At 40.2% G+C, this 27,363-nt stretch overlaps 1 protein-coding gene across 3 annotated transcripts; it reads right to left on the reverse strand.

Annotated features, from left to right (window-relative positions):
* Positions 1 to 26,839, reverse strand: NMU (neuromedin U). 3 transcript variants are annotated; one of them, XR_007137596.1, is made up of 11 exons: positions 26,227 to 26,836; positions 19,170 to 19,228; positions 14,404 to 14,451; positions 11,510 to 11,569; positions 11,076 to 11,105; positions 10,936 to 10,986; positions 9,049 to 9,123; positions 6,728 to 6,781; positions 6,104 to 6,143; positions 1,823 to 1,881; positions 1 to 174 (listed from the first exon to the last, which is right to left on the reverse strand). XR_007137596.1 is itself a non-coding variant. In XM_047799483.1 (10 exons), exons 1-9 carry the CDS (start codon positions 26,333 to 26,335, stop codon positions 6,108 to 6,110), a joined length of 522 nt encoding a protein of 173 aa, XP_047655439.1. In that variant the 5' UTR covers positions 26,336 to 26,834; the 3' UTR covers positions 1 to 174; positions 6,104 to 6,107. The 3 variants fall into 3 exon arrangements, 2 of the variants coding, with proteins under 2 accessions (XP_047655439.1, XP_047655440.1); XM_047799483.1 differs by lacking the exon at positions 1,823 to 1,881 and having other exon boundaries at positions 26,227 to 26,834; XM_047799484.1 differs by lacking the exons at positions 1,823 to 1,881; positions 9,049 to 9,123 and having other exon boundaries at positions 26,227 to 26,839.
* Between the last annotated feature and the right edge of the window lie 524 nt (positions 26,840 to 27,363).

The following is a 27,363-nucleotide window of genomic DNA, read 5'->3' on the forward strand; positions in this document are numbered from 1 at the left end:
TTTAATTTTCAACAAATTAAACATTTACAATATCAATCAGCTTTTACTGAAAACGTTTACAATACAGAGATTCTCAAACTTGTAAACTTAGCAAGGACTGCTTTTAAGAAGAAAAAAAGAAGTCAGTATATTTTGTATTCCATGGCATTGCTCCTGCAAAAAATGGGTGGCGTTCTGTAAAAAAAAGAAAAACTGAATTTAGACTCAAGTATAAGTGGGTATGTGACTGTGTGTGTATATACATACATATATATATATATATATAAAGTATCTACACAAGTCTATATACACTCCCTTTGCATATAGACATTTCTATAAATATTTTGTCATGTATGATAAAATTGATACCTAAGATGTTTCTCAGCTCTTCTTCAATCTGCACATTTTAAACTATCTTTAATCTCTCTCTGATTAAACATTTATTCTGCATGCATGCCAATATTTTCCAAAGATTTACTAAAGCTCACGGATGCTAACAAGACTTATGAATTAAATGTTGCAGTTAGGTGGCCTAGCAGTTAAAGGATCTGGTGTTGTCACTGCTATAGTGCAGGTTTGATCCCGAGCCCAGAAACTTCCACATGCTGTGGATGTGCCCCCCCCGCAAAAAAAAAGAAAGAGAAAGGAAGAGTTACAGTTATTCCTTGTGTATTTGTAATAAAATCACCCTATTTTATATCTAAAATCTACAATAAAGTCATTGTAGAATTTAGTCCACATTCTAAATAAAGTCATCATAACAGAGTAAGACCTCAGATAATCAGATAAGAAAAACAAAGATGATTATTAGACTGTTTCTCTATTGAGGACTTAAAATGAAATCCTGAAAGAATTAGTACATGTAGACCCCAATCTTGGAAACAATCCAAGTAAAGTCTTTTTTCTCAATTTCAAATAAAATTTTTTACTAACCTGATCAAATCTTGGATTAAATTCCATTTCACATTTATGAGCACTCTAACACTTAGTTTGGTATTAAAATCACTGACATTTTTTTTCATTTAGTATTAAACTATTTTTTGTTCATGTTTTGTAAATACCTCTACATTAGTAATATTATAAAAGATAGTTTCTTTCCCACTAACTTTTTGTTCTTAGTTCCTTGAAACAAGAAAAAATAGGAATGTGTTTGCTCATATTCTTGTTGTGAACATACAACGCTTTATTGAAAAGAGTTAATAACAAATATAAGTTTGAAAATTCTAGTTCCTAATTATGCCCCATGAGCACATTAAATTTTTGTTCACTTCTCCAATATTTGTATCTCTTATTTCTTTGTCTTACTGAATGAGCATAAGACCCACACGAAAAAAAGTGGACAGAACATCCCTGTTTTCTTCCTGAGATTAACAGAGATGCTCCAAAGTGTTTTACTATCAAGTCTTCTGCTGACTTTGTCTGAGACCATCATGTGATGGAAATAGCAAGAAAATATTGATATCTCTCTGAATATATAACTACTGTTAATAAAGACTCATCCTGGAGTTCCCGTCATGGCTCAGTGGTTAACGAATCCAACTAGGAACCATGAGGTTGCGGGTTCTATCCTTGGCCTCTCTCAGTGGGTTAAGGATCTGGTATGGGTCACAGACACGGCTCGGATCCCATGTTGCTGTGGCTCTGGCATAGGCTGGCAGCTACAGCTCCAATTAGACCCCTAGCCTGGGAACCTCCATATGCCCCAGGTGTAGCCCTAGAAAAGACAAAAAGACAGATAAATAAAAATAAATAAATAAATAAAGACTCATCTCTTTTTGTAGGATCTTCCTTTAAAACATCAAAAAGTGACATGGAACTTTACCAAAAGCATCTAAAAGCATACCTTAGCTTCAGTGCCAGCAAATATCTCAATAAAGTAAGTCACAAAAACTTCTTGGTGTCCTGTTACACATAAAAGTTATGTTTATCCTATACAATAGTTTATTAATTGTGCAATAGCATTATGTCTAAAAAACCAATGTGAATATCTTAATTTAAATAGACTTTATTTTGGAGTTCCCATTGTGGCTCAGTGATAATGAACCTGACTAGTATCCATGAGGATGTGGGTTAGATCCCTGGCCTTGCTCAGTAGGTCAAGGATCCAGCATTGCCATGAGCTACGGTGTAGGTTGCAGACAGGGCTCAGATCTTAAATGGCTGTGGCTGTGGCGTAGGCCGGCAGCTGCACCTCCAATGGATCCCTAGCCTGGGAACTTCCATATGCCACATGTGAGGCCCTAAAAAGCAAAAACAAAACAAAACAAAAAAACAAAAAAACCCAACTTTTATTGCTAAAAATTGCTAACCGTTATCTGCGCTTTCAGCAAATTGTAATCTCTTTGCTGCTTGAGAGTCTTGCCTTGATGTGGATGCTGCTGAGGAATCAGAGTTTTAATCACTGAAGGCTGTGATGGCTGTGGCAAGTTCTTAAAAGAAGATAACAATGAAGTTAGCTGCATTGACTGACTTTTCCTTTCAGGAGCAGTTTTTCTGAGGCATTCGATGGTATTTGATGGCATTTTCCTATAGAACTTCTTTCACAATTGGCGTCAATCCTCTCAAAACCGCTGTTGCCCATCAACTAAGTTTAATATACTAAATCACCATCATTCAAAGTGTTATCATTTCAGCAATTTTCATAGCATCTTCACCAGGTATAGATTCCATTCCAAGAAACTACTTTTTTTTTTTTTTTTTTGCTCAGCCGTAAGAAGCAACTCCTCATGATTGATCCAAATTTTATAATGAGATTGCAGCAATTTGGGTCACATCTTCAGGCTTCACTTCTAATTCTAGCTCTCTTGATATTTCCACCACATGTACAGTTACTTTCTCCACTGGAGTTTTGAACCCATCAATGTCATCCATGAGGTTTGGAATCAGCTCTTTCAAGCTCCAGTACTGTTGATTTTTGACCTCTTCCCATGAATCACAAATATTCTTAATGGAATCCAGAATGATGAATCCTGTCCAGAGGTTTTTCAATTTACTTTTCCAAAGGAACCACCTATGGTAGCTATCACCTTCTTAAAATCAAAATTATTCCTGTTTCTCAAGCCATGGGATATTGTGTTAGGAGGCTTGAAAACAACCCTTCTGTGCATCTCCATCAGACCCTTGGGCACACTGTCAGTGAGCAGGAATATTTTGAAAGGAATCCTTTTTTCTGAGCAGCAAGTCTCAACACTGAACTTAAAATAGTCAGTAAACGTTGTTGCATGAGATGTGCTGCCATTCAGGCTTTGTTGTTCCATTTAAAGAGCACAGGCTCAGTAGATTCAACATAATTCTTAGGGGCCCAAGGATTTTCAGAAGGGTAAATGAGAATTGGTTTCAGACTTGAGTTACCAGCTGCCCTAGCTCCTAGCAAGACTGTCAGCCTGTCCTTTGACGTTGGGAAGCCAGGCACTGAACTCTCTCAAGCTTTCAAAGTCCCAGATGGCATCTTTTTCCAATAGAAGGTTCTTTTGCCTACTTTGAAAATTTGCTTTTGAGTGTAGTCACCTTCTAATGATCTTGGCTGGATCTTTTGGATCTTGCTGCAGCTTCTTCATCAGTACTTCCTGCTTCGACTTGAACATTTCTACTATGCAGACAGCTTCTTTCCTTGAACCTCATGAACCATCCTCTGCTAGCATCAAACTTTTCTTCTACAGCTTCCCCACCTCTCTTAACCTCCACTGAATTGAAGAGAGTTAGGACCTTGCTCTGGATTAGACTTTGGCTTAAAGGAGTGCTGAGTCTGGTGTGATCCTCTCCACAGAAACTTTCTCCATACCAGTGATAAGGCTTTTTATCATTCACATGTTCACTGGAGGCGCACTTTCAATTTCCTTCAAGACATTTTCTTTTACAGCACGACTTGGTTAACTGTTTGGTACAAGAGGCCCAGCTTTTGACCTGTCTCAGCTTTTGACATCCCTTCCTCAGAAAGCTTCTAGCTTCTGATTTAAAATGAGAGAGGACAGCTCTTCCTTCACTTGAGAATTTAGACACTACTGCAGGGTTCTTAACTGGCCTAATTTAAATACTGTGGCGTCTCAGGGAATAGGGAGGCCCGAGGAGAGGAGAAAAGGCCACGGGAATGACTGATCACTGGAGCACTCAGAACACACACAGTGTGTACCAATTAAGGTTGCTGTCTCACATGGGTGCAGATCATAGTGCCCCAAAACAATTGTAATGGTAACATAAACAATCACTGATCACACAGATCACCATATCAAATATAATGATAATGAAAATATTTCAAGAATTACCAAAATGTGACATAAGACATGAAGGGAGCAAATGCTATTGAAAAAATGGGGCCTATAGACGTGCTAGATGCAGAGTTGCCACAAACCCTCAAACTGTGAAAAATCTAATATCTATGAGGCACATCAAAGCAAACTGCAATAAAAGAGAGGTATGCCTGTATTGCATTGATTCTATATTTTCCTTCTAATGGTGAAAATACCTTAATAGACTTCCTAACGTTGAATCATCTTAGTTGCTGGAATGAACTTCACTTTGTGGGATCATATAATTCTTTCACTATATTGCTGAATACTATTTATTAGTGTTTGTTTTAAATGTTTGCATTGATATTCATAAACAGGATTGACCTACAGTTTCCTTTCTTATACTAACTTTGTAGGATTTTGGTACTGGTATTTGCTGACTTCATAAAAAACACTTTAGATTTTTCTTCCTTCTTTGAGCTGAAAAAACCCAAAACCTCTTGGCCTAGTACTTTTTGAGGGGAGAGTTTCTAGATAACACCCTCAATTTTTTCCCCATGGCTGTCAGTTTATTTAGATTTTTTTCTTTACTAGAGATTAATTTTCGTATCACCAAAACTGCTACCAAAATATATAATCCTCCATTTTATCTAGGTTTTCAAACTGACAGGTACAGAAATTTTCAAGGCACTCATATTTCTCACTTTTTCTGTATGTTTTAATTTCCCTCTTTATTTGTATTTTTGTATATTTATGGTTTTTCCCTTTTTATTGATTAGGCTAGGAAAATTAGGCTAGTTTATTTCATTCTTTGCAAAGAATCAGATTTTTGGTTTACTTACCAATTCTTCTATTTTACCATTTTATAATTAATTAATTTCACTTTTCATTTTATAATTTTCTTCCCCTACTTTCCTAAGGTTCACCTTATTGTTCTTTTTGTTATTGACTTAAATTCTTAATTCATGTTCTTGCCTGATAATGTTTAAAGCCTTGATTTTCCACTGAATATGGCTTTGTCAGAGTTTGTTATAAGTTTTAATATGCTGTGTTTTCATTATCTTCATTTTCTAGATATTGTATAATTTGGGTGTTATCTTCCTTAGTTAGAAATAGTGTGTTTTGACTTTTGCTTCTATGAGAAAAGAATTTTAACATTCTTAAGCTAAATATGTACTTAAGGGTTGAGATAAATGATATGAATGAAATATCTGCAAAAAATGTTCAGCATAGAATCTGCATTTAGAATTAAATGAAGTTAGTAGAATATACTTTCATTTCTGTGGTGTAAATTTATCATCATACATTTGTGTTTAACTTCAAAATTCATAGTCTAAGAAGATATTAAGATGAACATACTTTTTAAACATGGAGGGCCATTCAATAGCGGCTCAGTGTCTATTGTATCTCCAGTACTGAGGTGGAAATTCTGGGAGTCCCAAAGTAGAAGTCACCCTTCCATGTCTTTCCACATTTTCCTAGTTCTCTAGAAATGGTAAGTCATAGCCCTTATAAAGAATCTTTGAATACAGGTCATTTGGAAGACAGAAATGCATTCAGTCTGTGAGTTCCAGCCCGCTGTGGTGGACACTGATGACCACAATAAAGAAGATGATCCCTGACAGTTACTTGCAAAATAAATGGTGATTATTAGGTCATCTGCAAAACTGATGACCATTGTGACATAGTGTGAAGAATACTTGACATGGGCAAAGCAAATCTGGCCCTAAAATAAATAGCATTTTCCATTACATGAAGTCCTCACAGTCCCTATATTTCTATAGAATATTAATGTACACATGCGATCAAATAATAGAACATACTGAGCATTAGTTTGATTTCGGAAGATCTGAAAATGACAGAGGTTTTCAAACTGGGTTGAATTGTAAAGCACATACCATTTTAAATGTAACCTTCTGATCTTCTTCCATTGCGCGGCTAGAAAATAAGTTAGAAACAAATCAGTGTAACTAAAGGGGAAAGTTAATTTTCATAAAAAACAGCCTAATGATCTTGATGAGTCATATCATTTCTTCCTTATAGAGTCTTCCTCTTACCTTCAATTCATTTTCCAATTTGCTGTAAGAATTAGTTTCCAAAATACAAACCTTACCACATAGCTCTCCTTAGACTTTATAATAAAGTTGAAATTCCTTAGCTAAATATTTCATCAGCTAATATTTCTTTAGCTAAATATTTCACTGGAACTGAAGGAGTGATGCGTCTCTAAGACACTCATTTCCTGCACATGAAATGTTATAGAACCAAACTCTGAAACAGGTGACTGTCATTTGGGGTATTTATAAACATGAGCAGTGGATTAGAGAGATCAGCGATGCCATAAAATTAAAGCAATAAAGGGGTTACAGAAGCAAATCCCAGACTACATCACCTGATGTCAAATATCCTTAGATAAACTTTAAAACTTAATTAGAACTTATGAGTTAATGTAAATAAATCACAGTGAAAGTATTTTTAATGTTGATATTGATTGATTTTTTAAAAGAGATAGTATTGCATACCCTGAATAAAAAATATCTTCGATTTTGGCTTACAATAGGACCTTGGAATTCTTCCTGGAAGAGAAAATGAAGTCATGACAAATCAAACAACAGTAAAAATAAGTGCAAATGCTTCTTGGGAGTATAGTTATTGTCAACTATCATAATTAAATACAGAGAGAATCAAGGACTTGAATATATCATTTATATCAATAAGTAATTTTTATATTTAGATCTGAAGAGTTTCCAATGATGTTAACAGTATCATCAGAGTGTTGTATTTTAAGGTAATTTCCTGATCAGTCTAACAGATTCTATTTTCAGAAAGGTTGTCAGTTGTACATACATTTATCTATAAGTAGGCAGAGGACATTTCATAGATAATCAGCTATATTTAAAATCTCCCTTCAGGGAGTTCCCATCGTGGCTCAGAGGAAATGAATCTGAGGACACAGGTTTGATCCCTGACCTGGCTCAGTGGGTTACAGATCTGGAGTTGCAGTGAGCTGTGGTGTAGGCCAATGGCTATAGCTCCAATTTGACCCCTAGCCTGGAAACCTCCATATGCTGCAAAATACTTGTAGGAGTTATCATTTGTCCAACAAGATATTATTACCAAGTCAGAGTTTACAGCTTCATGTGACCTGGAAATACATTTCTCACTGAAGGTGGAATATTCACCAAGCTGGCCACAGTACTAAGTAGCTTCAGTTTTGAAAGTAATAACAGCAAAGTGTTGCAGTAAACTAATAATTTGTTGATGTATTTTAAGAAACCAAATCTTTAAATTGAACACAATTCATAAGTCAAGCAAACTCTAGAAAGTAAAAGTAAATTCAAAAAAGCATATATTATTTTTAGAAAGTTCAATAACAACTAATCTGATTTTTTAAATTGGAAATTCTAAAATTTTAAGGGGCTACTACAGTTCCTCTTACATTTCTCACTGTTGGCAGCAGTACTGTCTTCCTTGATGGAAGCTTGGTTTAAGAATGCAAAGAATTTAGGGAGTTCTCATTGTGGCTCAGTGGAAATGAAACAGACTAATGTCCATGAGGACACAGGTTTGATCCCTGGCCTCCCTCAGCAGATTAATGATCTGGTGTTGCCCGGAGCTGTGGTGTAGGCTGCAGATGCAGCTTCGATCTGGTGTGGCTGTGGGTGTGGTGTAGGCCTGCAGCTGTAGCTCCGATTCAACCCCTAGCCTGGGAACTTCCATATGCTGCACCTTCAGCCCTAAAAAGAAAAAATATATATATATAATTTTAAAAATAAAAGGACTGTGAAGAATTTAGGAGGAAATAATGACCATTCAAATACATTTTGAGAAATTTATTTGCCTAAACTCTGCATTTTAAAAAGTATTTTAAAAACTTTTGGTAGTAGAAGAATAAAATTAATATAGTATCTAAATGAGGAAAAAATTTAACGATTAAAATAACAGAAGTATTCAAGATTAGATTATAAAGGGAACAACATAGTGAAAAAAAAAAGTTTGCCTAGGCTGGAAGTCAAGAGACTATTGTAATCTCTAATCTCACTTACTACTGTGAAATTGAGAAACTCCTTTAACTATTCTGAGTTGTTTCCTTTCTATAAACTTATTTGTACAAATACCAATGGAGTTGTCAAAAGAATAAAATGAGATCATATAAGACTGAAAACTATAATGCATAACAACATTATCACTTAAAAATAATGCATAGAGACTTTCATCATTGAAGGAGTTAGGAGTCTTTTCAAAGGACAATGAAACCCACAATTTCTAGATTAAAAATGTGTTAACTCGGTTATATTCATCTTAAAAAGAGATACTGGATTTGGGCTATATTTTCATTAATTGTAGAAAAAACAAAATACCTACATTTAACTTCTGCTATATTTTCTTTGTGAGCCTTACTCTTAACTAATGCTTTAATACCAGGATAGAAAGCTTGTCATCCCAGCCATCTGCTTCCCTGTATAAGACGAGAAGTAAACAGTCCTTTATCTTTCCTCCTGTTTCTATCTAAAGACTGGGCACACTGCCATGACCCTTCTTAAACCAAGAATGAGTAGGTCTCCCCACTGGGAGGGTTGTGGCCCTGGGAAGGGAGTCAAATCCCACTTTCCTCAGGGCCACAGCTTGAGCTAGAAGAGGAGGGCGACACTGCTCTGGGGAGGGGACAGTTCTCTTCTTCCTGAGTGTAAAAACAGTTCTGCAAACAAATGCTCTCCTGAGGGCTACCTGGGTGTTCCATGGGCTTATTCAGAAGATCTTACAAAGCACCACCACTGGGCACTAGCAGAAAGGGCTGCCCCACACAGAGTGGCAAAGCGAGCATGCAGTTGGTATTACATACGTCCACTTTGAATCTCTTCGTTCTTCTCTCATGCAGTTGCGGAACGAGCTGCAGCAGCGGATGCAGGACAGATGACTGAGAGACACGAACACACACACAATGAGCACAGAGGCTTCTTGGCATTGGGCATAAAGATGGATTCCTATGTGGTTTTGTTTTTAACCCACTATCCTTGCTCCAGACAAAAAAGAACAAGAACTTTTGACCTAAGACAGTCCTTTGAGAGCATCTCAAAGAGCTATGGAGAAGAAGCCATGAGATGGAATAAAAGTCGGCCCTTCTATGCTGGGATCTTTCTTGGTCATTCTGTTGACAAAGGTCTTTCCTGAGGACCTGAGCTCCACCATCAGTTGCCAGCAAGAACACTTCCTGCCTGCATCTCTGACAGGCAACAAGCCATCTGTCTGCTTTCAGACCTAACTCAGGATGGTTTGGGACAGATGAAACCAACTCTGTGAGAATTAGTTTTCCGTCATGAACATGTCTATCTGGAAGATTATACTGTACACACATCTAGTAATCTCCTTTATAAAATACATATTTCATTTAAAACTAAACATGTGGAACAGGACAACAGGGGACACAAAAAAAAATGACAATGTGTCATTGATAGTGAAAAAATGTGACTAAGATACATTTTCTCAAGATGTAAAGATGCCAAAGCAGAAGAAAAGGAAAAAGCACATTTGAGACATGTGGCTGCCTGATACTGTTTCCTTTTAAAGGCATGACCTCAACTGAACCTTCTCACAAATATTGAAGTCATTCATCAAATGGATAACTTTAAGCCCCATATAATGGTTATATGTTAATCAATTCAAGTTGTATTTGGCTTAAAGCAAGTATATATATCTTTCAACTCCTAACATGTAAGAATATTCAATAGGATAAACATTTAAAACTAAGTTCATGTGTACAGTTACTTTCCCACAGGTAAACACATTTAAAATATACTACGCTCCTTATTCCATAAATTGGTAGAGAGTTACAAGCTTAGAAAGAATATTACAGTCAAGTAATTAAGCATTCTAGATTGAAACACCTAAGTAGGTTGGCTAGCAGTTTTTAAATCCATGCATATAAAAAGAAAAACTACCACTAAAACCACACAATTCATAAGTGAACTGAATTCAAGTTACTGGTATCTGGCTAATCTTAGTAAATTCTCAAATTAAATACAAGTGGATATGTCTGGTTATATTTACCTATATTTTTGACAGTCATCTTTTAAAATAATTCTTTTTTTTTTTGTCTTTTTGCTATTTCTTTGGGCCGCTCCCGCGGCATATGAAGGTTCCCAGGCTAGGGGTCTAATCGGAGCTGTAGCCACCGGCCTACGCCAGAGCCACAGCAACGCAGGATCTGAGCCGCGTCTGCGACCTACACCACAGCTCATGGCAACGCCGGATCGTTAACCCCCTGAGCAAGGGCAGGGACCGAACCCGCAACCTCATGGTTCCTAGTCGGATTCGTTAACCACTGCGCCACGACGGGAACTCCTAAAATAATTCTTAAAATGACTTTCGATAAATCTATTTTTCCCTTGTACTAATCATCATCTAAAACAATGTTTTCTCATTTGCTTTTTTTGCCTCTAAAATCTAAGTTCCATGACATTCACTGCTATATTTCTAGTACCTAGAATTGTGCTTGGCACACAGTAGCTACTCAGTAAATAACTGTGAATGAATAAACGAATGAATTTAGTGTTCTTGTAGTTATTGAGGTATAAAATAAATGTATAATAAATACTGCATTCCATTTGTCCATTCATGTATAAACTTTTAAAGAAAAAAATATGAACTTTGATGTAGCTCTATGAGATAAACAGCAAAAACTATTTTTTAAAGCTACTAGTGACTACTAATAAGTAATTCTACAACTTACCACAACATTTGAATTGCCCAACTTTCGTGTCTTTGAATAATGAAATAAGAACTGTCAAAAAAAAGTAGTGAGCTTTACTATAGGTGAATAGTGCTTTCCTTTATTATTTTTCATGTCTATATTTATGGAAATAATCTTACCCTTTTGGTGTTATCTTTTTCATCTATTTCCTGTTGAAAAGGGAGATATGTAAATATCAATATCATTCAATTATATTATACAATCATAATAAATATGTATGTTACAAATATACAGTATAAAATTTATAATTTATTATAAGATTACATAATATAATTTTAAAAACATATGACACATGTTACATATAAAAATAAGACAAATGGGTTAAACACATATGATTTTCAATTCAATGACTGCAAACTCCATGAACATGACCCTAAATTCTCAGGTGTCAGAGAAACTAAAGTATTTGTCTCATCCAAAATCAGCTTATGCTCCTCTAGCTTCTCTTGGTATGCTTCCTAAATCAGGTATGTTTTCTTCTAGGAGGAATTCCAGGGTTGCGCTGAGCAACTTTTTTTTTTTTCCTACAAATTAAATACTATTTGAACCTTACCTGGGGCTTTGCTAGAGTCCCCAGAATTGTGAGGCAAAGCTCCTCCAGTGCACTGGATGCCTGATGGGAATGAGAAGATACTCAGGTGAGGCTTCTGCTTTAACACCATTTATGCAGGAGAAATGACATAAAGTGTTAGGGTCACAAGGGTATTCCAGCGCCCCAGAATGAGTCCTTACCATGGCTGTGGACTCTTGAGGTCTCTCATGACAAAAGCTTGGATCCTAAAAATAAAACCTTCTTTCCAACCAGGAAAGAAAAAGCTGTGCATTGTGTGTATGCCTGACTAAGCTTCCACTGTGGATCCAGATATAAGATTCCCACTGTTGCTGAAATCTTATTGACTTCTGTGACTGAGAGTAATGAGGGCAGGGCCAAAAGAGGGATTATTCTTCCCAGCTTGTAGCCACATCCGAATCCACATGCCAAAGCTGTGATCCATGCTGAATATTACTCACTACTGGCCAATTTGAAAATCCTGCAATTGCTTGCAAACAATGGGGTTTGGAGGGCAAGAAGCCATGCACGGTGCACCTAATGTGAGTTCCCACCCTTCCAGGCTGCTGACTGCACACCCCAGGATCAGGTTTTTCAAAGCATCTGAGCCCAGAAGCAGGGCAGGGCTCTGTGGTTAGCAGCCAGCTGGGTGCGGTAAGGAGGAGCACAAATGGACAAGCAGGGGCGAAACCTGTTTGCACAGAATTCAGCCCAGTCGTACCCGGAACAACCGAGTACTTAATAAATACATATGGGAAAGAATAAGGAGCTGAAACAGTGTCGAGGGGGTGGGGGCTGGGCATTTGAGCTACCTGCAATTCCAAAGCAGTGCAATTCCATTGCCCCTTTCTCTCAGCTGTGTTACCTTGGGCTGGTTACCCAACCTCCCTAAACTTCAGTTTCTTTAGCTGTAAATCAGGGGATGAAAACATCGATGGAGAATTCTTGGAAGGATTACCTGCAGGCAAAACTCTTAGCATAGTGCCGCATCCAAAGCAATTAGTTCACAATAGGAACATTAAAAATGTGTGACCTGTAAAGCTTGATTTACAACTGCAGTTACTGCTAAATCAGAAGACGTGTCATAAAGGATTGGGGCCACCACTGTCCTCAGCCTTGTTGGTTATAGTTTAGGGGTACAGTTTGGGGTCATGAAGCGGCTTCTCTGAACATCCTAGCACAGCAGAGGCCTGCTCTGTTCTCCTCTATTTGTTCGCCCTCCAGGCAAATAGCTGGGATACTTATTAGTAAATAGTAAATGGCTCGACCTTCATATGTGAAGGGTTATATAGTATTTCAATAAATCATAAAACACTTTCATACACATAACTCACATTTCGTCTTGAAAACACAGCTTGACACACACAGGATGGGAACTGTTTATTCTCATGGATAAAAAAAGGTTCTGTGAGACTGTCATTGGTCCAGCATCTAACACAGCTGGGTCGTCTGACTATAGGTATGTCTGCATCGCACTGGTATTGACTGTCAAGCCTATGTCTGGGAGTTGGATGAGAGAAAAAGTAGACAGTAAACACTGATACAGCTTTTCTCACTTTTTCCTTTCAGGGTAAACAGGTCACCCCATAAAAATCTGGAAATAAATCCCTGAAACTTCCTGTTATGGTCCACCTAGAAATGCTGCAAAACACAAAACAGTCCAAAAAAAAAAAAAATCTAGTGATGTCATGTATCTCTTAATTGAAAGAAGAGTAAATTCAGATCTATGAGTATCTCCTTAGAAAATAGCTTCTAAGCTAAATATAGAAGAGGCAGCAAGGCTGAGGTCTGCCAGAAAACCTTTCCAAACAAATTGCATTTTCTTCAGTAACTGGTTACATGAGGCCATTATTCACTGAGCTACTGCTATTCTTGAAGGATTTTTCTCAGACAACATCTTTAATATTTTTATTTTTTATTTGTGGGCCTTTTAAAGAGCCTTTATTTTCTATTTGGTAAAAATGTTTTGAAGAACTACTCAGACAATCACACACATTATAAAATAATAATTAATGATTTCTAAAAAAATGGTATCAGTGTAAAAGATTTCATAGTAAATTTACCAAGCCCTCCTCTAAAGGTACATAGTTTCCACAACCAATAAAAGCTTAGTTTTATCCTGATGGTATTTATATGGGAGTTTTAAAATTCATCCTGTTAGTACTGCAGACATAAAAGTGATTCCTAATTTTTTTTTTTTTTTGTCTTTTTAGGTCTGAACCCATGGCATATGGATGATCCCAGGCTAGGGGTCCAATCAGAGCTGTAGCCTCTGGGCCTAAACCACAACCACAGCAAAGCAGGATCCAAGCCTCATCTGCGACCTACCCCATAGTTCATGGCAACACCGGATCCTTCACCCACTGAGTGAGGCCAGGGATTGAACCTGCATTCTCATGGATGCTAGTCGGGTTCATTAACTGCTAAGCCATGTCAGGAACACCCCTAATTTTTTTGTTAATGATTTTTATTTTTTCCATTAGAGTTGGTTTAGTGTTCTGTCAATCTTCTACTATATAGCAATTTGACCCAGTCACACTTATATCTACATTCTTTTTCTCACATTATCCTCCATCATGTTCTATCACCAGTGACTGGATATAGTTCCCAGTGCTATACAGAAGGATCTCATTGCTTATCCACTCCAAATGCAATAGTTTGCATCTATTAACCCCAGACCTTCTCCCTCTCCCCTTTGGCAACCATAAGTCTGTTCTCCAGGTCCATGAGTTTCTTTTCTATTGTTCCTGACTTTTAAACACAGTGCAAAAGCTGGTATGCTGATTAATATCCATCACAGGTTATACATCCATCAATGCTCCTCGAGCAATTTGAGTTATTATTCATAAATGTTATCTGTTGTGATCCTGGTCTTGCTTTACCACCTAATGCCTTACCTGGGGCTGAGAATTCATGGACAAGAAAGACGAGCAAGCATCATCTATCTGGAGAAAGCAAAAATGCCAGTTACATCTTGGAAACAGAAGAAATAGCAAAAAATGAAAAGCAGATTTTATAAAGTCAAGTTACCTCTGTAGTATTAACTGAAGATGCATGACCATTCAGGATGCTGAACTTTGGAGTCTTTTAAACTTTTTTTGAACCTTTTAAACTTCCTAAATCCTAGAACTGGAATTTCCCCAAGATTCACCCCCAGCCAAAGAGGTACACGTTCCCGTTAATAGTCAGTAGGGATCATCAGATATAAAGATGCTTCAAATATTGAAGGAAAAAACTTCTGTTATTATTCAGCCTGAGAAACAGGAATAGTGACTAAAGAATGGCCTCAAGAGTAAGAGGCATCCTGCTATCATGTGGTCCTTTACCACAGATAAATCTAATCATAGCATCTAGATTAACATGACATTAGCATACAGGCTAAATGATAAAGAATACACGATAAAACTCTTACACAACACAGGCCATCTTCTGCCTCTTTACCAAGGAGCCAGAATTAGAAAATGGTTCTTTTTTTTTTTTTTTTTTTTGTCTTTTTGCTATTTCTTGGGCCGCTCCCACAGTATATGGAGGTTCCCAGGCTAGGGGTCTAATCAGAGCTGTAGCTGCCAGCCTACACCACAGTCACAGCAACACAGGATCCGAGCCGCGTCTGCGACCTACACCACAACTCACGGCAACGCTGGATCCTTAACCCACTGAGCAAGGCCAGGGATTGAACCCGCAACCTCATGGTTCCTAGTAGGATTCATTAACCACTGAGCCATGATGGGAACTCTGAAAATGGTTCTATTTTACAATGAAGGTTCATTGAACTGCAGATAGCAACTTGCTGTTCTTGGCCTTCATCCTAGGAAGAAAACTCAGAAGACTTTGAACTGTAGTGTAAGAGATTTATACTAACCATTAAAGAAGCTGTGCTGAGGAGTTGAGCACTAAGCTGGGTGTCTGGAATTATTTATGGCATTTATTTCTTTGGTGGCCTTTTAAAATGGGACTGAAAAAGACAGTACTGATTCCTGTCTGGGGTGATTTAGGCTGAGTCCTATTAATGGCATAACACCTCAGGGGGCTTCTGCTAGTTCCAGCATTCTGTGTTGAATTGAATTGAATTTCCATTTTCACACTAAACTGAGGCAGGGATAATTACACCCTTCAGCCATAATTTCTCAAGCTCCTTATTGTTTTCAAGCTGAACAGGAACTAAAATGTATGATTCTCTACTTTGAGAATAAGAAAGGTATAGAGTATTATAGAAAATATATGTCTCCTTTTTATGTTCACAGAACTTGTCATCTTCTTGATGTATCACAAATATTGGGGAATTTGGTTTATTCTACTTGTCCTTGGGTCCAACCACCTCCTCTCTTTTCTAGGCCACACAAGCCCAGAATCACGGGTACAAATACACACACACACTCACAATTCACTCACACAAGGCACACTCACACACACACACACACACACACACACACACACACACACACTCACACACGGAAAACTTCTTAAGGACAGAACTAACATGCCCAAATAAATGTTCAATCAATATTTTTTAATTAAATTGCACTGAGCTTGCAGGAAAAATAGTGAAAAAGAAATCAATTAAGAGGGGAAAGCTAAAAAGATACGTTTTTAAGTTCTGAACGGCTACCAATGCTTAATTTACTGCCTCCAAATACGACTTAGTTTGCCTTAGCAGAGTAGGAGGAAGTGGTCTCTCCTGAAATTGTGATGTTTAGGTATCTGAAGACTTTACACACCCAAGGGGAAAGCGGTGGGTGCCCAGGCCAGGCTGCCCATCTGTGTGAGGGGCCATGTCCACGGACAGGGAGCCTGGAACCTAGCAGGTGCATCAGTATTGCTTGAGTAAAAACATCAGAATAAGAACAAACAACAATTAATCAAATTAGGAGCTGACTGCAAAGCCTTTTGGTCTTCGTCCTCCTTTCTTTGAAAGGCAAGGCAGCACTGCTTGCCTACCTTCCCTCTGGGTAAAGCATTTGTTTGTTTTACTGAGCTTATGGCCCTAATGGTTTCAAGTGCCACTAATTGCTTTTGAGAACTCTGCAGAGTCCATTGGTGAATCCATTAGAAAGTGGTTAAGTCTCCATATATACGGTTTGAAAACTCTGTTTTTCCTGTGTCTGAATAGCTCTGTAATTTTTAAAACCTCCAGCAGAAAGCTTAATTTGTAGGTTCTCAATGCTTCCTTAAATATCTTTGAGTTTTTTCCCAGCATTATCACCTAAAAGTTTTTTAAAAGATTTCCCACAGAAGTATAGAGAATTTCAAGCTAAAATAAATGTTTCTATATTCTACATTAATATCTGTCATTTAAATTATTCTTCATCTTGTTTATAGATTTCTAGTTGTATTATGATATACTAAGGCAGAGACCCTTAAAATAGACTGTGCTATTAAGGACTCTTTAGTTTTTGGCCCTTATCATTGATCTTACCTTTTCTTTTATGAATTATGTTAGAGGTGGCTTAGTTATAAAGTGTATTCTTCTCAGTTCCTAATCAGTATCATGATGGGACTCTATTCTTTTATATATATTCCTCTTCTTATGTTATCTTTCATCATGGTTTACCCCAAGAGACTGGATAGAGTTCCCTGTGCTGTGCAGTAGGACCTTATTACTTATCCATTCTAAATGGAATAGTTTGCATCTACTAACCCCAAACTATTCTTCTATATTTTATATTTCCATTTCCTATTTCATTCTCCCACAGACTTTTCTAATGTATTTGACATGTAGCCTCTGTTTGTTTATATTCTTGTCGGATCTGTACTGCTGCTTTGTGTGCATGTGCGGTATTTTCTTACTTAACACTGTACTTTGAGAGCTCTCCGTGTTTCTGGATACACCTAGTGTGTTGCTCTAATTGCCATAGGTACTCTCTGACGTATATTCGGCTCAGGTTGCCTACCTGCTCCCCAGTGATGGACAGCTGTGTTCCCTCCACTTCTCCCATAGGCTCCTTGCATCTGTCCTCAGTGTATGGTCCTGAGGGAGAACATGTTCAGGCTCTAGACCCACGAGAGGGGATGCTCGGCCATGAGGATACCTAGGTGGTTTTCCAGATGGCTCCACCAGTTGGCAGTCTCATCAGCAGTGCATGAGGGCCCAAACGCCCCACAACCTTGCTAACATTTGCCATTATATAGACTTCAGTTTGTTGCCATTGTCATGGGTAATGGGTATAAATTGACACTGTTGTCTTAATGTCATTGTTACTAATGAATTTGAGCATCTCATACATGCTTGTTGGTTTTTGGGTTTCCACTTTGTAAATTGTTCTACACTTTGCCTATTTTCCCTTTGGATTTCTGTCTTTATCTGATTGGTTAGGTAAAATTTATTAGACATTCTAGAAACTAATCCCTTATCAGTTTTAGACATTGTCAGTATCTTCTTTCAAAAGGTCTTACCATTTCAGGGGAGTCCTTTGTTTTTTGTTTGTTTTTGTTTTGTTTTTGGCCATGCCCATGGCTTGAGGAAGTTCCTGGGCCAGGAATCAAACTAGTGCCACAGTAGTAACCAGAGTCACAGCAGTGACAATGACAGATCCTTAACCTGCTGAACTACAGGGAATCCCACTGGAGTCTGGAGTCCTTTGTTGAAAGAAATCTTCACTTGGGTCTTTTTTTTTTTTTTTGACTTTTAGGGCTGTACCTGTGTCATATGGAGGTTCCCAGGCTAGGGGTTGGATCGGAGCTACAGCTGCTGGCCTACACCATAGCCACAGCAATGCAGGATTGGAGCCTTGACTGTGACCTACATCATAGCTCATCGCAATGCCAGATCCTTAACCCACTGAGCGAGGCCAGGGATCGAACCTGAATCTTCATGGATACTAGTCAAGTGTGTTACTGCTGAGCCATGATGAAAACTGCAATTAAGATTTTTTCAGGAGTTCCCGTCATGGCACAGTGGTTAACGAATCCGACTAGGAACCATGAGGTTGCGGGTTCAGCCCCTGCCCTTACTCAGTGGGTTAACGATCCGGCGTTGCCGTGAGCTGTGGTGTAGGTTGCAGACGCGGCTCGGATCCCGCGTTGCTGTGGCTCTGGCATAGGCTGGCGGCTACAGCTCCAATTAGACCCCTAGCCTGGGAACCTCCATATGCCTCGGGAGTGGCCCAAGAAATAGCAAAAAAGACAAAAAAAAAAGATTTTTTCAATCAAGCAGGTTACCGCTATTAGTAACTGGACTCAATCTGCCTGTGGACTCTAGGAGCCCAGGCAGAACAGACTTCAGAGTTGTCCACCTGAGGGAGAGGCAGCTAAGGTACCAGCTCCTCTGGGTCACCAACTGATGGCTGTTCTCAGTGGTGGGGCATTTGCCCCCAGGCCCTGTCAGAGCCCACATTTTTGTGTTCAGCTTTAAGTGTGACTCTTAGAGGGACTATATTGAAGAATCTGTTTTGAAAATCCAGTCTGAGACTCTCTTTTAAGTGGTGTATGTTAGCACATTTCTATTTACTATAATTATTCTACTATTGGGATTTATTTCTGCTATCGTTATCACTTACTGTGTTTTTTTCTTTCTTATCATCTTCCCTTCTTTCATTTAATAAAACAAATACTTCTGTTAGTAAAATCATAGTGGTCCCAAAGCTCAACTACATTGTTTCACTTTATCATGATAATTTTAAAAAAGGTAAAGTTTCCACTAATTTGTGTAAGGCTAATTCTTTACCTCATTCCATAACTGTAGCTCTTGTTCAGGCTGTAATCCTTGAGGCAATACTGGAGCACCTAAAAACAAAGTTATACTCACATGTTAATGTTATAGTATTTCTTCTGAAATTAAATGTTTATATATCATTCATTTTTCAATTACATTTTTCATTTTTCATTGTGCATCACTACCCTTCTATTTCAACTAGATATTTCAGAATTTGACTTAGTATAAGGTGACATAATTATTAAATAAACCATAATAGTATCACAGAGACATTACTCTCAAAAGGGAATTACTTATATGTCTACATAGAAACTCGTAGAATGTGCATAGCATTATTCAAAATAGCACCAAAGAGGAACCAATCCAAATGGCCACCGTCTGGTAAATAGATAAACAAAATCTGGTACATCCACACAACAGAATATTGTTGGCCATAAAGAGGAATATGCCAGGAAAGTTCTCGTGATGGCTCAGCAGTTAATGAACCCGACTAGTATCCATAAGAATGCAGGTTTGAACCCTGGCCTTGCTCAGTGGGCATTGCCATGAGCCGTGGTGTAGTTCGAAGACATACATGACTTAGATTCCATGAAGCTGTGGCTGTGATGCAGGCCAGCAACTGTAGCTCTGATTTGACCCCTAGCCTGGGAACCTCTATATGCTGGGGGGATGGCCCCAAAAAGACAAAAACAAACAAACAAAAGGAATATGCCATAAAAAGGAATGCTGATATTGCCGCACTGGCTAAATCTCAAACATATTGTGCTAAATCAAATAAGCCGGATGCAAAAAAAGGTATGAATTCATACTGTATGAATCCACTTAGCTGGAATTGGCTGGAAAGTCCAGAGAAGGCACATATATAGTGACAGAAAGAACGGTGGTGCTTGGGGGTGGGGGCAGGATGGGGACTGACTGCAATCTCACACAGAGCCCTCATGGGGGTAATGCGGACTGGACTGTGTTGCTGTGAGGGCTGCACAACGCCTCTTTTTGGGATTTTTTTGGAGATGGCTCAATACTGTATTTGTCAAGGAGAAGTAGAAACATAAAAAGGCTTGCACAGCAGTGCAAAAAAAGGGAGAAATCAATTCTACTTAATAGAATGCTTGAAGAGTCACCTATGCCACTGTGTGTGAATAATGCACGAACAGAAATTAATTCCGGACACATATTTGTTGGTGTGGATCTAGCGTTGCCCTTGCTTAACCTAAACCTTATAAAGAATTGAACTAACTGAACTAACATTGAACTAACTGAAATAACATTTCTCAAGTAAGACAGTGCCTCCAGGGTATTCCTAATATGATTCTGAACAGAATTTGGATGATGAGTATCAGATAAAATTCATTTAAATGGTATGATGTTATAGCACATTAACTATGATGAGTGAAGATCTTTTTTTCTTCTGTTTTTTTTCTTCCCAGTTTTATGAGATGCAATTGACATACAGCACTGTATAAGTTCAATGTATACAGCATAATGACTTGACTTACATATATTGTGAAATGATTATCACGATAAACGTAGTTAACACCCATTATCTCATATAGGTGCAAAACAAAACAGGAAAAAAATTTTTTTTCTTTGTGATGAGAACTCTCAGAATCTACTGTCTTTGTTTTTGTTTTAGAAGATCTTCTGTCTTAACTTTCAAATATAGCACATAGCATCGTTCACTAGTCACATCTCTAGTACTTATTTATCTTATAATTGGAAGTTTGTTCCTTTTGACCACCTTCATCCAAACTTATTTATGCCATAAATCACAGATTAATTTAAATTAAAAGACAAACAAAAAATTCCCAAAATGTACAGAGTTCCCTAGTGGTGCAGTGTTTAGGATTTGGAGCTTTGGTTGCTACAGCCTGGGTTCTGTCCCTGGTCTGGGAACTGAGAGTGCCATCAAGCATGGCAAAAAAAGTTTCCTGATAGCTACGAAACATAGTCCATAAGAGGTGATAGTAAACTTCCTTATAATGTAGAACTCCTTCAGATCAATACAAAAAAGAAAATATTAATAAGCAAATGGCTGCCCAACTCTTTAAGTCTACTTAAAAAATCACTCTTTGTATACTTAAAACAGAGACATTTTAGGGTACATAAACTATATCTCAATAAAGTTCTTTAAAAAAAGACTTAACTGGAGTTCCCGTCGTGGTGCAGTGGTTAATGAATCTGACTAGGAACCATGAGGTTGCGGATTTGGTCCCTGCCCTTGCTCAGTGGGTTAACGATCCGGCGTTGCCGTGAGCTGTGGTGTAGGTTGCAGACGTGGCTCGGATCCCGCGTTGCTGTGGCTCTGGCATAGGCCGGTGGCTACAGCTCCGATTCGACCCCTAGCCTGGGAACCTCCATATGCCGTGGGAGCGGCCCAAGAAATAGCAACAACAACAACAACAGCAACAACAACAAAAGACAAAAGACAAAAAAAAAAAAAAGACTTAACTTGAGTTCCCATCATGGCTCAGCAGTGATAAACCTAAGTAGTATCCATGAGGATGCAGGTTTGATCCCTGGCCTCAGTGGGTTAAGGATCTGGCATTGCCATGAGCTGTGGTGTAGGTCACAGGTGAGGCTCAGATCTGGCATGGCTGTGGCTGTGGTGTAGGACGGTGGCTGCATCTCCAATGAGGCCCCTAGCCTAGGAACCTCCATATGCCACAGGTGCAACCCTAAAAAGGCAAAAAAAAAAAAAAAGACTTACTTGTTAAGGACTTAATTATTATTAAAATGTGAACTAGCTCACATCCTATAAAATAATACTTTTTTCATAAGTTTAATTTTCTAATTCATGCTATGTAAATTGAAAATATTGAATGTAGTTACTGTTCATTTTTCATATGTATACATTTACTAAAATCCAGAAAACATCCCTTAGTAGAAGAGTATTAATTTGCCTAAGATTTCAAACATACTAAAATCAAATACTTTGAAAAATGGAGAAAAGGACTTTCTGAAAAGAAAGACAGCACCTAGTAAAACTGATGGAGCATTTACTTGATGCCAGGCACCAGGTTAAGCATTTAACCTCCATCCCAAGCTCTTAAGATAGCTATTCTACTTATTTCCATTTCAAGATGAGGAAACTGAAGGAAGGCAGGATTAAGTAATTTGTCTCAGGTTATTGAAATACATACCTAGCGGGAGCAGATTTCAAACCGGGTCTGGCTGACTCCAAATTCTGATGGATTTTTTTCCCAACTAACTCTACCACTTTTCAGTCAAGGCTTGTCTTGCATTCGCACGCATTTGTACTATTATTTAATCTAAGTTCTATCAAAAGGAAGAATACTTAACTATCTTTTCTGTACCCAAATCGGAAGTGATTTGCTGGCTCCCGCAGTCCCTGGCGGAGGGCTGCTGTCTGTGAACCCCTCCCACGGGCAACTGTGCACGATGGACCTACGACCTCACACATTCTCAAGAATGTATTTCTCACCAACACAAACATAGATCCCAAAGTCACTGTTGTCTGAGCTGATTCTGTTTTCAGGAAGGGAAATTTCATACAGGACACCCAACGATCTTCTAAACGAGGTTCTGATTCAGTCTGGGGGACAGGCCTGGGAGCCTGCCTTTCTAGCAAGCTGCTGCTGATCCTGACGCGACTGGTCCATGGATAATGCTGACAGGCCAGAAGAGTGAGCAGTGCAGGGCAGAAAGAAATGCAAAATGCCTAAATGCTCAATGCCTCTTATTCGACAGGACCAGGAAGCTCGAACAGATATTTCAGGTCTGGGCTTTTTAACAAGTCTGAATATCTCTAAAGGGGGATATGAATGTTCTCATGAAAAAAGCCTACAAGGCCATGGGCCGCTTCCTTACAACTTGGAGGCACTTTACTCATCTGTTGTTACTAAGAGTGAACAGCTTTGAAAAAAGGAAGGTAACACAAAGAGGATTGGAGGGAGAGAGCAGGATTTGGAAGAAGAGAACCAAAGTCAGGTGAGATACAAGGAAAAACACAAGGAACACTACGTGCTGGATTCCATCTCCACTGCCTATACTTCTAACTCCTCCGTTCATCAAACGAGTCATTGCTCATCTCTGACAGGGCATATCCCTGTTTAAAGAATACAGCTTCATGCCCTTCCTTCTCCTGCCCATTCCCTAACCTCAGGAAGAGTGGAAGCTCCCACCTCCCCACTGCTCACCAAGGCCATGGAGAGTTGGCCTCCTTGACGTCCCCAGGCTTTGCAGGGGCCACACCAGAACTGCCGTTATGCCAAACTCAGTCCCAGGCACTCATATAATCAGAAAGGGGCACTTGTGGCTCTTACACAAACATGTAAACACAGACCCAGGGCAAAAGTTAGAGAAACCAAAACTATGTCAAGTTTATAATTTATAGAAAACCATTAATATCCTATGACCAAACCCAAACATAAGCGAAAAAAATTTCCCCCTTTGTCTATTTGTTAACTAAAGTTGATATGATTTCCTCTCAAGATACTCCAGATGTGGGCAAAGAGCAGCACTAGGCTATTTTTCCAAATACTTTCAGAGACAGAGCCACTATCTTCAACGTCATAAAAACAGCAGTCAGTTTCAAGATATTTATACTTCATACTACCTGGTGAAGTGAAATCTTCAGTTTTATAGCGTACAATCTAACTAACTGATGCAAATAAAATAGCTAGGCAACTCATGTATCTCTATAAATATACAATGTGTAAGAGGAAAAAACCCAGATTCGCTTAATCTAAAGGGGTGCCAGGAGTTCCCTTGTGGTACAGGGGATTAAAGATCTGGTGTTGTCATTGCTGTGGCTGGGGCTGTTGCTGTGGCATGGGTTTGATCCCTGGCCTGGGAACTTCCACATGCCACAGGTACAACCAAAAAGCAGTGGTGCCAATTTTTTTTTTTTCCTCACTGCTAGGATTTACCGAGTGCTGCATTTGGAAGTGAGACATCACTATTGCTAACTGCATTTTAAGAACCATCCCATGAGCAGGGGCCTAGTAGGAAAAGATACTTCTTAGTCTTAGGCACTTGATCACGTATTGTCACAGGCTCCACTGGGTGCCAGTTTATTGCAGGTGTCCAAATGTGACCCTCTTTTAGGAAATTTCCTTCTTTATTTTAAGAAAGAAGAGTAAACTGTTTCCAGCTACTGAATCTGTGCCTGGCTCCTTATCTTCTCCTTGCTATTGTGCGATCTGCTCACTCATTTTTGCCAAGGAGGTGGCACTTACATTTCCTTTCCTCTGGCTTTGTGGCAGCTGCTTTGTTGTTTTCCGTACATGCACTTATCCCTTGCATAATGATTAATCTTGGTGATTATCCCTCAGTTTGGCTTCAGCATGTCATGCTTCCCCTCCAGTGCTATCCGTGGGGGCTCAGGACGAGGGCAGGTCACCAGGACAGGTGACTAGGGATGATGAAGATGAAGGCTGATAACTAGGGAAAATTCATCCCCTTCTCGCCCCCTCACATATTTAGAGTGATAACATTAATGCTTTAGTAGCAAGAGCAGGTCTGAAAGGGAAAGAAGACACAAAAGGGTAGTCTAGGGGGGTCTCTGTAGGAAAAGTGGTATCTCATCTCTTTACCTGAGAAATATTGAGGGTATTTATGAGAGGTTGGTCAATCAGTAGATAAGGTCTTTTGGCAATAAAACCCAAGACTTGTCTTTAAAAAAAAAAAATTCAGCTGCTACTTTCTATAGTTTCTACGCAATCACCAGAACTCTGAAAATGCCCCTGCCGCCCCAAAAAAGAAGTTATTGCCCAATGGTGCAAAAATCACTGCAAGCATATAGTACATAATATACATGGAAAATACATTTGCTTTACAGAGGGAAAAATTAAACTATGGTTATCTGCTTCCTTAATAAGGTAGATGAAGATTACCATCCTAATTTCACCAATAAAAGTTTAAAAATAGAAAAAGATGAACATGACTTTGCAGTAGCCCTGTGGTATCACTGCTGAATAGATGATGGAAAAGGTTTAGTGCTCCTAGCTTCTGACTGCTTAGAATTCATAGCCAATTACCTTGCTTTTCAGGCAGAGGTGTCCCCACCTCCCCACATCTCCAGTGCCTCAAGGAAAGGGGGAAAACAATGAGATGACAACAACAAAAATACACACACGCCCCTGCCTCTGACTGAGGGCTAGACTGCAGGCTAAGGAACATCCCTGCAGTTAGTTTCTAGTCTCTAACATTCTCTAACAGTCGGCCCTCCTTTATCTTATTGACAGGGGAGCAGAGGGAACTGAAGAGAACCTGTTGCAAAGCTGGAAAATTCCTGATCCTAGCAGGGCAGTGGCTAGTGCTGGAGGGGCCCTGGCTCAGAGACGCAAGATGAAGGCTGGTCCCCTGAAAAGGTACTCTTAAGGGAACAGGGAGTGACCGCTCCATTGGAGCTTCTGGCATCTGCCCTCCCTGTCTCCCAAGCCTCAGACACCCCTTCCCAACATTGCGTTTGCTTTGCCCGCCTGTTTTCTCTAAGTCAAGCTCAGGAAGTCCCCATTAGCTACTGGCACCTGCCTTCACTGGCTCTGGCAGTAGCACTAACTGAAAGCCTGGCTGACACACTTGCCTCTTGAGCTCTGCATCATGAGAAAGTCTCTTCTCTTGTCCTGGTGCCTCAAAATTAATGAGGCACAGAGTCCACTCCTTCCCCTCAGACGCATCTGGAATGGGGCCTGGTTAGGGCTCAGGATATCTGAACAGAACAGCTCACTCACCAAGGAAGCTGAGCACTTTCCTCAGTAGGCAAGGTACCAAACCCACCAGTCTTGCCATCAAAGGATGTTCACTTTAATGTTCACTATTCTAACTCCCGTTACCCAGAGGCCACGGGGGGCTGGACATCCCAAGTCCGAGGGGGACCTACACGCTTCCGCCAAACCAGTCGGGCCACTGGCACCTGCGCCGCTGGCTGCCCCAGGGCCTGAGGACTTGCACCTGCGTTCAGAGCGAGAGCCTGGGGAGGCCCGCGGCACGAGGGGTGGCGAATCCCAGAGACCAGAGAAGAGGCGAGAAAGGGAGGGAAGGGAGCGCGGCGATCGCAGCAGGGGGAAGCGGCGCGGTTGCCCCGGGGGGCGCTGGGTCGACTCACCTCGGCCAGGCTCTGTGCAACAGGAGAGCAGGAGCAGCAGCAGGAGCGGGGGCGCCGCGGTCACCTGTGCGGGGGACTGCCCGAGGCGGCGGTTCGCGACTCCCTGCATCTCGGCGCCTGAGGGCGGCTGGGGGCCCGGGACCCTGCGCTCCAGGCGATGCTCTCGCCGCGTGTCTGCGTCCTCGGCCTGCTGTTCGCCCGGCTCCGCCGCCAGACTGGCGACTCCGCGCGCTGCCAACTTTTAAATCTCGAGGACACGTGGGCTGAGGCGGCGAGGTCCTCGCGCGTCACCTCGCTGCCCTCGGCCTCCCACGCGTCATTCCCAGCCCGCTGCGGGCTCCAGCCCCATCCAGCGGCCGGATCCGCGCCCCCCGCACAGGTTTCTGACTCAGGGTACCGCGCACTTTCACCTTCCCGCCTAGGGGCTCTGGAACAAAGGAGAACGGAACATCTATTCCCTTCTCCGGAGGGAGGGAGGGAGGGAGGGGAAGCTGGAGGGGATGACAAGCCAGGAGGCCGCGCAGGCTGGGATCCCGGGTTTTAAACTTGGTGGTAGCGATGCTCTGCTCGGACGCCCCTGCTTCACCCGCCCGGAGCTCCAGGAGCCAAGCGCCTTTCCTGTTTCCTCTTCCTCCCCAGCTCCGGGCTCAGCGCCAGAGAATATCAGAGCGGTGCTGGTTCTGTGTTGTTGTTATTGTGCCCCCAACTCCTGCAAGGTCTAAGACCCTTTAGAGAAAGCAGTTGTTTGTTAAAGTCAAGATGAAAAAGCTGCCCTGCCGGGACTTGACCACACACATTTCTAACAATTGGGGGAGGTCTCTGGTCCCGCGGAATTCCAAGACTAAGGTAATTCCTTTTTCTATGCACTTCCCTTGCTGTTTCTCTCTGGCTGTTGTATTCTGATTTCCAGAGGGACCTGACTTTCGCTATCCCTCCCCAAATTCTCCTTCCAAAGTGGAAACATCCAGGGAACAGTCTCTTCCAGGTCCCTGGCTGAAATGGGTCTAATTTCCTTCTCCAAAAAGACATAAGAGGGATCTTGTTGACTCCCTTTTAGAAGGAGCGCTGAGGAAAGGGTGGGAAGAAAGGACATTAACATTTCTTAAGGGACATTCTCATATCAGGCACTTCCCATGC

Source organism: Phacochoerus africanus, chromosome 10 (genome assembly GCF_016906955.1).
Source record: "Phacochoerus africanus isolate WHEZ1 chromosome 10, ROS_Pafr_v1, whole genome shotgun sequence".
NCBI classification, from domain to species: Eukaryota; Metazoa; Chordata; class Mammalia; order Artiodactyla; family Suidae; genus Phacochoerus; species Phacochoerus africanus.